Here is an 11,402-nt window from a genome sequence, read left to right as displayed (position 1 = left end):
ACCGAGGGCGAAAAAGTGAGACTCTGTCTCTACAAAAAAAAAAAAAAAGGCAATTAGAAATGCCAGGCATGGTGGCTCATGACTGTAATCCTAGCACACTGGGAGGCCAAGGTGAGTGGATTGCCTGAATTCACAGGTTCGAGACTAGCCTGAGCCTCAGAGAGACTGCATAGCCAGGTGTTGTGGCATGTGCCTATAGTTCCAGCTACTTTGAGGCTGAGGCAAGAGAATCACTTGAGCTTAAGAGTCTGAGGTTGCTGTGAGCTATGACATGACAGCACTCTACCAAAGGCAACAAAGTGAGACTCTGTCTTAAAAAAAAAAAAAGGCAATTAGAAAATGCTAAAATGCTCTAAATAAACCAGCTGGAAGAGAGTAGGAGAGAGCTCCAAAATTCAATCACACACTCCCATTTGAGTTCTTCTTCTATCAGGAAAGTAAAAATCACTACATAGGTTGGCTTCCCATTAAGCATATTGTAAGTTATCTGTAAGTGTTTAAAATGTGTGAATATTCCTCCTATTCTACAGGTCATTTATTGCTATTATTAACATAGTAGTATCATTTTGTAGTATTTATTTCTAGGACAAATAATCTTGTTAAAGACAAAGATACACTGGGTCTAGAGGCCAACTATTTGGGTTCAAGCCACAGCTTAATCTCTAGCAGCCACAGGACCTATATAAGTTACTTGCTCTGTGTGTATGATTTCATCACCTTTTTTTTTTAATCAAATCTTTTGTATATAGATCATAAATACATTTATGCCATTATAGGATTCAATATGTTGATTATTTGTACAAATTGGAATGCTTACTACCTATTAAACAACATAACCTTTACCACTTTTACCCAATTATAGGATTAAGATATTTATGTTCTACACCTGATAGATCCAAATTGTGCTGGCAGTATGCTCCATAGGTGTGGTCCCCCAGCAATCCTCCCTCTACCGACCCACCCCCTCCCTTCCCCTCTCCATCTCCTTCCCTCCTTCATCCTAGGCTATAGTTGTGTTTCATTTTCACATGCAATTGTGAGTGATTATAAATTGTTTTCACAGTAGTACTGAGTACATTGGATTTTTTTTTCCATTCCTGAGATACTTTACTAAGAAGAATATTTTCCTGCTCCTTCCATGTAAACATAAAAGAGGTAAAGTCTTCATTTTTTTTAATGCTGCATAGTATTCCATGGAATACATATACCACAATTTATTAATCCTTTCATGGGTCGATGGGCACTTGGGCTTCTTCCATAACTTGGCAACAATGAATTGAGCTACAATGAACAATCTGGTGCAAATATCTTTATTGCCAAATGATTTTTGGTCCTTTGGATATACACCTAGAAGAGGAATTGCAAGATCAAATGGCAGGTCTATTTTTAGATCCTTGAGTGTTCTCCAAACTTTTTTCTAAAAGGGACGTATTAGTTTGCATTCCCACCAGCAGTGAAGAAGTGTTCCCTTTTCTCCACATCCATGCCAACATCTGTAGTTTTCGGATTTTGTGATGTGGGCTATTCTTACTGGAGTTAGATGGTATCTCAGAGTAGTTTTGATTTGCATTTCTCTGATGATTAATGATGATAAGCATTTTTTCATGTGTCTGTAGACCATGCACCTATCTTCTTTAGAGAAGCTTTTGTTCATGTCTCATGCCCACAATGAAATGGGATCACTTGGGGTTTGGGTTTTTTTTTTTTTAAGTAATTAATTTGAGTTCTCTATGGATTCTGGTTATTAGAACTTTTTCAGATATATAACTTGCAAAAATCCTCTCCCATTCTGAGGCTGTCTATTTGCTTTACTTAGTGTATTCTTGGCAGTGCAGAAGCTTTTTAATTTGATCAGATCCCAGTAATGTATTTTTGATGTTGCTTCAATTGCCCAGGGTGTCCTCTTCATAAAGTATTCTCCCTGGCCAATTTTCTCAAGTGCTTCACCTGCACTCTCTCTAAGAATTTTTATTGTTTCATGTCTTAAGTTTAAGTTCTTTAACCAGTAAGAGTTAATTTTTGTTAGAGGAGAAAGGTGTGGGTCCAATTTCAATTGTCTAAAGGTCGCCAGCCAATTCACCCAGCACCATTTGTTGAATAGGGAATTTTTTCCCCAACTTATGTTTTTAATAGGCTTATAAAAAATCAAATGATGATAAGTGTCTGGGTTCACCTCTTGGTCTTCAATTCTGTTCCATACATCTACCTCTCTGTTTTTGTGCCAGTACCATACTGTTTTGATCACTATTGCTTTATAGTATAAAGTCTGGAAGCATGATTCCTCCTGATTTGTTTTTATTTCTGAGTAATGTCTTGGTTATTTGAGGTTTTTTCTGTTTCCATATAAAATGAAGTACTAATTTTTCCAGTTCTTTAAAGTATGACAGAGGAGCTTTAATAGAGATCTCCTTAAATCTGTAGATTGCTTTAGGTAGTATCAATATTTTATCAATGTTGATTCTTCCCAGCCATGAGCATGGTATATTTTTCCATTTGTTGACATCTTCAGCTATTTCTTTTCTGAGGGTTTCATAGTTCTCTTTGTAGAGGTCATTCACATCCTTAGTTAGATACAATCCCAGATATTTCATCTTCTTTGGCACTAGTGTAAAGGGAATAGAGTCCATGATTGATTTTTCCCCTTGACTATTATTGGTATATATAAAGGCTACAGATTTGTGAGTGTTAATTTTGTAGCCTGAGATGTTGCTGTATTCCTTTATCACTTCTAGGAGTTTCGTAGTTGATTCCCTGGGATTTGTCAGATATATAGTCATATCGTCTGCAAAGAGTGACAGCTTGAGCTCCTCTAGTCCTATTTGGATCCCCTTGATTGCTTTCTCTTGCCTGGTTCCTGATCTGAGTGGAAATGGTTTCAATTTTACTCCATTCAATATGATATTGGCTGTGGGTTTGTTGTAGATGACATCTATCAGTTTAAGAAATGTTCGTTCTATACCTATTTTCTTAAGCATACTGATGAGGAAAGGATGCTGAACATTGTCAAAAGCTTCTTCTACATCAATAGAGAGAATCATATGGTCTTTATTTTTTAATTTGTTTATGTGATGTATTATATTTATGGATTTACATATGTTGAACCATCCTTGGGACTCAGGGATGAAACCCACCTGGTTGTGAAGTATAATTTGTTTGATGTGTTGTTGGATTCTGTTTGCTAGGATCTTATTGAACATTTTTGCATCAATATTTATTAGAGATATTGGTCTATAATGTTTTTTTCTTGTTGGGTCTTTTCCTGGTTTGGGAATCAGGGTGATATTTGCTTCATAGAATGTGTTGGGACATATTCCTTCTTTTTCAATGTTTTGAAAAAGGTTAAGTAATATAGGTACTAGTTCCTCTTTAAAGGTTTGGTAGAATTCTGATGTAAAGCCATCTGGTCCCAGGCTTTTCTTTTAGGGGAGATTTCTTATAGTTGATTCTATCTCAGAACTTATTATAGGCTTGTTCAACATTTCCACTTCTTTCTGACTAAGTTTAGGAGGGTGGCATGTTTCCAAGTATTGATCTATTTCCTTCAGATTTTCATATTTCTAAGAATAGAGTTTTATGTAATATTCATTAAGGATTTGTTGAATTTCTGAGGAGTGTGTTGTTATTTGGCCTTTATCATTTCTGATTGATTAGAGATTTTGCTCTTCTACTTCTGGTTAGGTTAGTCAAAGGTTTATCTATTTTATTGACCTTTTCAAAAAATCAACTCTTTGATTGGTTGATCTGTTGTATGATTCTTTTGTTTTCAATTTAATTTAGCTCTGCTCTAATTTTAGTTATTTCTTTTCTTCTGCTAGGTTTAGGGTTGGAATGTTCTTCCTTTTCCAGTTGCTTGAGATGTCCCATTAAGTTGTTGACTTCCTCTCTTTCCATTCTCTTGAGGAAGGCTTGCAATGCTATAAATTTCCCTCTTAGGACTACCTTTGCAGTATCCCAGAAGTTCTGATAGTTCATGTCTTATTATCATTTTGTTCCAAAAAATTGGTAATTTCCTTCTTAATCTTACCCAGCTATCATTCAGCATGAGGTTATTTAGTTTCCATGTTTTTGTATGCATATTCCTGTTACTGAGTTCGATTTTTATTCCATGATGGTCTGAGAAAATACAAGGAATGCTTTCTATTCTTTTAAATTTGCTGAGGTTAGACTTGTGACCTAAGATGTGATCAATTTTGGAGGATGATCCATGGGCTGATGAGAAGAATGTGTATTCAGTTTTGTTAGGATAAAATGTTCTGTAGATGTCTGTTAGATGCAAATGTTGAATGGTTAGGTTCAAGTCTAAAATTTCTTTGCTTAGCTACTTTTTGGAGGATCTATCCTACACTGCCAAAGGAGTGTAAAAATCTCCAACAATTATGGTGCTAGAGGAGATCAAGTTACTCATGTATGTTAGAGTCTGTCTTATAAATTGAGGCACATTCTGGATGGGTGCATAAATATTGATGATTGAAATCTCATCAAGTTGAGTGTTGCCCTTAACAAATATGAAATGGCTATCCTTATCCTTCCTTACATTGGTTGTTTATCTTTTAAGGTAAGGTGAGATTCTTGAATGCAACAGATGTCCAGCCTGAGTTTTTGTATCCAGTCAGCCAACCTGTGCCTCTTTAGAGGACAATTTAAGCCATTCACATTAATTGATAAACCAGGTAGTATTTTGGGTATTGAGTTTTTCAAAAGTCCAGTGGACATTTTTAATCCTTTCACTACTGTTGAAGTTGAAATTTGATCACGAATTTCTAAATGAGTTTACTTTGGTGGTGGAGGATTGTGTTGTTCATTACATAGGATAGGTCCGAGGATATCCTGGAGAGCCTGTTTAGTAATGGCCAATTTCTTCAACATTCATGTGAATTCATTCATTCATGTGAATGTCATTAAAGTATTTAATTTCTCCATCATAGATGAAACTCAGTTTAGCTGGATACAGGATCCTGGGTTGACAGTTATTTTGTTTAAGGAGATTAAAGGTCGATGACCACCCTCTTCTAGCTTGAAAGGTTTCAGCAGAGAGATCTGCAGTCATTCTAATATTCTTCCCCTTGTAGGTTATGGTGATCTTACATCTTGCAGCTTGCAGAATTTTTGCCTTCATATTAACTTTGGCAAAACTAATTATAGTGTGCCCATGAGAATTTTTATTTGGGTTGAGTTGTGCCGATGTTCTGAAACTGTGTGCTATCTGGATTTCAGAATCTTTTGTCATGTCTGGAAAATTCTCTTTGATTATTTCATAAAGTAAAGCTTCTGTATCCTTAACCGCAACCTCATCCCCTTCAGGTATTCCAAAAAGGTGAATATTAGATCTCTTTGAATTATGCCACAGCTCTCTGAGAGAATGATCCACTTGTATTCTCCACTTTTTTTCCTTATTGAGCATTTGGGAGCACTCAGAAGCTTTGTCTTCAATGTCAGCGATCCTTTCTTCTGCCTGTTCCATTCTGTTACTGAGGGATTCTACCGTATTTCTCAGATCATTGAGGGCTGCAAGTTCTTGCCTCAATGTGACAAAATCTTTGGTGATTTTGTCTTTGAAGTTATTGAATTCTTGAGACACCTTTTGAATAATTCCTTGAAATTCTAATTCCACACTTTCCTCCATTCTGTTGATCTAATTTGCTATCTAGATTCTGAACACGATTTCTGACATCTCAGCCATTTGTTTATGAATAGGATCTTGCCCTGTATTTACCATATTGTTCTTGGGGAATTGATCTACTCTGATTATTCATGTTGCCAGAGTTTTTTCACTGATTCTGCCCCATGATTGTTTTTAACTATTGGCTACATGGGCAGGCAAGGTGAAATTGAATTGGGAGTTTCTAGAGTTGTAATTAACCAGCCCTTTGTCAAGGATCTGGGATTGATGGCTGCAGCTTTTTCCCTATAGCTTCACAGAGGACCTGTACACTCTGAGGCTGAGGAAACCTGATTGGTATGGTGGGGTTAGGTGGCTCTGTCTTGTGTTCAGCTGGTCCTTGTCCAATCCTAGTGGATCAGTGATTCTGGTGAAGTCTTAGCTGTGGAGAGATACAAGCACCTAAGGCAGCCCACCCCCATACACATCTATTGGAAGAGGAAAATCAACTGTTCCCATTACTATACACCATTCAGCATTATAACACTGTGCTTGTTTCTATTGTTCATGATAAAAAGCCCCACTGAAGAGAGAGTGCTGGAGACTAGTGGGCCCTACTACATTTCACTGAGATGGGAAATGGTGACCCACAGCTCATGTGCCAGTGGTGAGCACTTTGCCATATATGTGTAAAGTATGGCTCTTAAAAAGAGGACATAATATTTATTAAAAACAACTTATATGGTAAAAGGTTAAGATCTGTTGATTCTGTAGTACTGAAAAGCCCTCAAGAGACATTCCAGGGGATAGACAGCATTTATAGACTACCTAATTCATATCTAAGATGATAAGTCACCAGAAGACTGGGTTCAACAAATCCTAAATGTACTCCATATTGAAGAAATGTATTAGAATCCATTGGTATTAGAAAGCTTGATTACTAAATCTAATAGAATTAGAACTTTTTTTTAAAACTAAAATTATATATTAGAACAACTTACAGGATTGATTTGGCCACATACACCAATAGGTTCATGTCTTGTGTAAGTAAAAACGTTTCCATCTAGAAAGTGAAACAGATATACACACAATTATAAATACATGAATGTATTTGACATTCACAGAGTGGTGGTTTTGGGCTGATGGAGAGAACAGTATAGAGAGAAATTAAAAGGTAAAACAGATCTCCAACTGTTTGCAAAATGAAAATGTAGCCCTCAAATCATAATTTGGAATGACAGAGACCATAAAATTGAACTAGATGAAAGCAAAATGAAAAATTGGAAAAGATATGAAAGATAATTAATTTTATCCCTCATCATCTTAGAGGGCTGATTTCTCAATCATTTTGTTCTCAACATTTTTTTAAAAAGGAATGAGATAAGAAGTAGGAGGTCTTCAGCTAATAGAAAAATTACATCCAATTATGTTTCTATCAGCTCAAAGTTCTAGAGTTTCAAAGTACTATACAAAAATTTAAAAAATAATAAAATTTTAAAATGTTATTTTAGAAAATCTCCCAATTTTCTTCCCAATAATAATTCTTCCCAATAATATTTCTTCCCAATAATAATCCTTTTCTACTCGCTTGTTCTAAAATATTTTCTATTTGCCTATCAAACAATAAAAGTAAATTTTCTGCATCCATGAAAAAAATGACCAAAATAAAAGACATTTATTTTTGATCTAGATTTTTTTTTGACTGATTCGTGTGCATCAAAGTTTGATGTGGTCGTCTCAAGAGTTACATTGTGCTTTGTGTTCAGTTCTGTTTTAGTCTCTACAGAAGCCTCCTGGCTTCAACCAGAATTCTCTTTATTGAGATTTACTTATACTTTACATGACTTCTATCATTTTGTCCCAGCATAAAGTGAGACAATTATTAATAGTCATGTTTCTTTAAAAAAACAAAAACAAAAACAAAACAAAGTCATGTTTCTTGGTACAATCAAGAAGAGTTGTGTTTCTCCTCTTTCAATTTCCTGGCTGTCACTTCAGACCTATCGAATATTGCAAGTATTTAGGAAATGCACATCAGGGTCAGGTTAGAGGGTATTGTATTCCTAAACTCAGGTTTACATGAATTTAATTCTACCAGGAGTGTTTCCCAAAGCGACACTTTTTCACATTTCATATGAAGTGTTTTTCATATTTCTGTTCCATTAGGTGTATTCTCTACTACATACATACATGTTCATACACACTAGTCTCTAACTCAGGCTGCAAACACAGCTCCATTTTGTTCTGAAGCTATTTGCATTTTTTTTTTTTTTTGGCAGTTTTTGGCCAGGGCTGAGTTTGAACCTGCCACCTCTGGCATATGGGGCCAACGCCCTGCTCCTTTAAGCCACAGGTGCTGCCCTCTGAAGCTATTTGAAACAAATCAATGTGAATTAGTTTATTTAATTCATGTGGCCTGACTCTTCTGAGCTTGACCAGGTAAGAGATGACTGTAACTGATGCATACAGGAATGTGAAAAGAGGTATAAATCATTACATTATAGAAAGGGTAAAAATGTCACGATTAGAATATAACCCAAATAAATAATTCCAGAAACCAGCTTTTAAAATTTAAAAAGGTCCTTACAGAGAAAATTACCTCCCATCAGTAATTGTGGTTGTAACAATTTTGTTACTTTAATATTTTCTAAGATAACAATAGTGTTATGTTGTGCATAATTATAGTAAAATAACTTAAAAAGCCATTTATTTGATGGACCTCACATCCAAAGTTAATTGGGTCTGAGTCTTCCTGGCAGCCAAAAAAAAAAAAAAAGAAATATATATCACACACACATATATATTAAAAAAGACATCCGATGAATCCTAACAGAACTTTCAGGTTTAGAACTATGTTTCCTCAAAGTCTAGAGGAAAATAACATTGTCTTATTTGTTTGACATTTTGACATTTTTAAAAGGGAGAGTTTAAAATACTCAGCTCTACAATAATCTCCTCACTGGTCTTCCCACCCCCAGTGGTTTCCCAGAGGTACCTACCCGCTGGTATTGTCCGGCCCTGGATCTTGTCAGCCCAGCCTGCGTAGTAGTGTAAAATTTTCACACAGACTTCTACAACCATGACATAGGCACTGGAAAATAGCATTCCACCATTTAGTGCATCCATTGTCTGAAAAAGAGAATAATTCCAAATCGGAAATTCCATCAAAAGTTTTACATTAAAACTATAGGTATAGCCAATATTTTAAATAATCATGCACTAGAGAATTTTGAAAACAGAAGAAATCTTAAATCATAAAAAAGTTAAAAGTGACTTTCTTGAGGTCAAATAGCAAGATTTGGGTACAAAAGGTGGTAACATTTCGGTTTGTAAAGACTAGTGCTCTTTAGATCTCACTTTGAATGTCTCCCAGCTAACAAACTTTCTAGGAATCAATCACTATTTAATATCTGCACATCAAGGAACGAGGCCACCTACTCTTAGTCAGACCTGAGCTGAGCTGTCCTGCCTCTGTATTATACTGTCTACCATCTCTAAATTTAGTCAAACATAAGTTTTGTGGGACTGTACTTAACTCCCCACAGGATCTTATGCTAACAGGCAACAAACAGACCAGATAAATGAGAGAAGCCAAGTTTAAGCAAACCCTGCTGTCTTCCTACAGGACATTTTGGTTAATACAGCTTTATTGCACACAGCCTCTGGTGCCACAGTTTTGCATATTTTGAATTATACTAAATCATCAATGAGCAAAAATGGTTCTTTAACAATGGTTGCTGATATTAATCTTTTTAAAAAGTAGGCTGCTTTGTTACTGCCACTTTCAGATAATAAAGGTAATACAGATTTACTGTGGAACCTGATCTTGGTATTGGTTTGTGTTAAATTGGCTTCAGTGTTGCCCAACTGAGAAGACAAAAACAAAAATAAACCTTTACCAAGGATATTATACACTGACTCACCCATCTGCTAAAATATAAACAAAAAAGAAACTATTTTTATAAACACATCAATCATTAGATTTTTTTTTTTGTCTTTAATCTTTGCCTTTTTCACCTATAAAAAGAACATGATTTAATTATGACAATTGTGAACAGACATTTCAGGAACGGGAAAAGTAGCCATTTATTAAATCTCTTGGTGGGCTAGACTAAAGAGGAATAGGATTTATTTTAGAGAACTATTTTGGGCACCTAGAACACATGATGAGTTTTTCAACTAAAAGGATTAAGTTAGTAGTCCAGGACTTTCAGAAATCCACTGCACCATTCCAGGAGATTCAAACTGCATGCGGCCCTGTTCAGGGCTTTGAGAAGAAGTTCTCAGGTAAAGGAAAGCAATTTCTTTAATTTAGTTTAACTTGGGGTTTGCCAAAGTTCAGACTGTAGAACCTATTAGGGCAGCAGAAATTCACATCACCTAGAAGTGGAGTAGAGATTACTATTGGACAATGGACTCAGAGGTTAAGAGTCACACACCAGAGCTGGGAGACAAAATCTATCTCTCTGTAAAGAGCACATGGTGATCACTAAAACTAAAACGGCCTGCCAATAAAAATAACGAGTGCTTTCAAGAGCTCTATCTGCCTGTCCCGTTGGGTTAATACTCACCGCCAGCAGCAGACGGTCTCTCTCGATCAAATCAGCCAATTTGTACAACAGTCGCCCCCTCTCGGAAGCGTCCATGGTGCGCCATGGGGAGCCGATCTGGAAAGCCTGTCTTGCGGCCTTCACTGCTTTGTCGACATCCTCCTGTAATCAAAGGGAATTTAATTCAGTAGGCTGAACACACCAGATCTGCAAATCCACGGGCTGTAACCCAGGGCAGCAGACTGAGGCTCCCTGTAAGCGGCCACCGTGTCTCTGTAGCCTGAAGTCCAGCTCGCTGTGCGCACTCGCTGCGCTGGAGTTCGCGGGTTGAACAAAGCTTTAGAATGACGAGCTCCACACATCTACCCTAAGCTTGATTTTCTAGAATGTAAACCCTATAGTAACAGCTGCTATTGTTTACATGCATGCCCTATTTCAAGCAATGTTCTAATTTAGCTCACTTAATTCTCAGTTGTTTCATGGGACAAGCATGTTCCCCATTTACAGATGAAGAAACTAAAGCAAAGAGGGAGGAGCTTTGCCCAAGGTTAATAACGAAAAGTTAGTCTCACTGCAGAGCCGCGGCTCTTCCCCGCACATCACACCCCTGGTGACTGGGTTTCAGCAGTTCCAGGCTAAGCCCAAGATCCAAAGTAGTGAACATCTTCTTTGATGTCTGTTGACTCTACAGACTGTGCCTTCCCACAAAGGGCTTGTTACAGGGTGAATCAGAACTTTCCTTTCCTCTCGGGGAGACACGTTAAAAACATGTGCTCATTCCTTTCATGCACAGGGAAAGAGGCGGTGGACCTGGCATCCAGAAGGCTCTGCATGTGACAGCCCCTCCTTTCCCTTCTGAGTACCAAGAGATATTTTTACTCACTAAATAAGTAAAGAAGTCATTTTCTGATTTTTAATAATCCATTGCTGAAAACTACATTTATCCTGGCAGCAGTTCCTCCACACCTGTCTGCCTCCTTGATCCCACTCTCATAGGCCTTTCTTCTTTCCTTGCTCTTTCTTCTCCCCTATGTTTTCTGCCCCTCTGGTTCCTTCCTTGCCCTCCTCAGTCACTAACTTTGCCCTGGCCACTCCATTCCCCTGCAGATCTGACCTCTTCTGAGCTCCCACAGATTTACATATTGTAAGGAGCACCACCTCCCTCTTTCATTACTTTTTCATATGTCCATTTATTTTCCATCAAATTAGTTGTCAGTGCCTTAAAGACACAGGTCACTTCACTGTGATTTTGT

At 37.0% G+C, this 11,402-nt stretch overlaps 1 protein-coding gene across 1 annotated transcript in view; it reads right to left on the bottom strand.

Moving 5' to 3' along the window:
- LOC100967039 (aldehyde dehydrogenase, cytosolic 2-like) overlaps nt 1–11,402 on the bottom strand; it is a 49,587-nt gene that overhangs the window by 30,071 nt on the left and 8,114 nt on the right. Inside the window, exons 2-4 of the mRNA XM_023508989.1 lie at nt 10,171–10,311; nt 8,599–8,728; nt 6,601–6,662 (exon numbers count right to left, since the gene is read on the bottom strand). Coding sequence (XP_023364757.1) covers nt 6,601–6,662; nt 8,599–8,728; nt 10,171–10,245 — 267 coding nt within the window. The 5' untranslated portion in view covers nt 10,246–10,311. The remainder of the gene's footprint in view (nt 1–6,600; nt 6,663–8,598; nt 8,729–10,170; nt 10,312–11,402) is intronic.

Source organism: Otolemur garnettii, unplaced genomic scaffold (genome assembly GCF_000181295.1).
Source record: "Otolemur garnettii isolate 467f Iridium unplaced genomic scaffold, OtoGar3 scaffold00006, whole genome shotgun sequence".
In the NCBI taxonomy this organism is placed as follows: domain Eukaryota; kingdom Metazoa; phylum Chordata; class Mammalia; order Primates; family Galagidae; genus Otolemur; species Otolemur garnettii.
The sequence above is the reverse complement of the archived record's forward strand: the minus strand, read 5'-3'. Positions and strand labels throughout refer to the sequence as shown.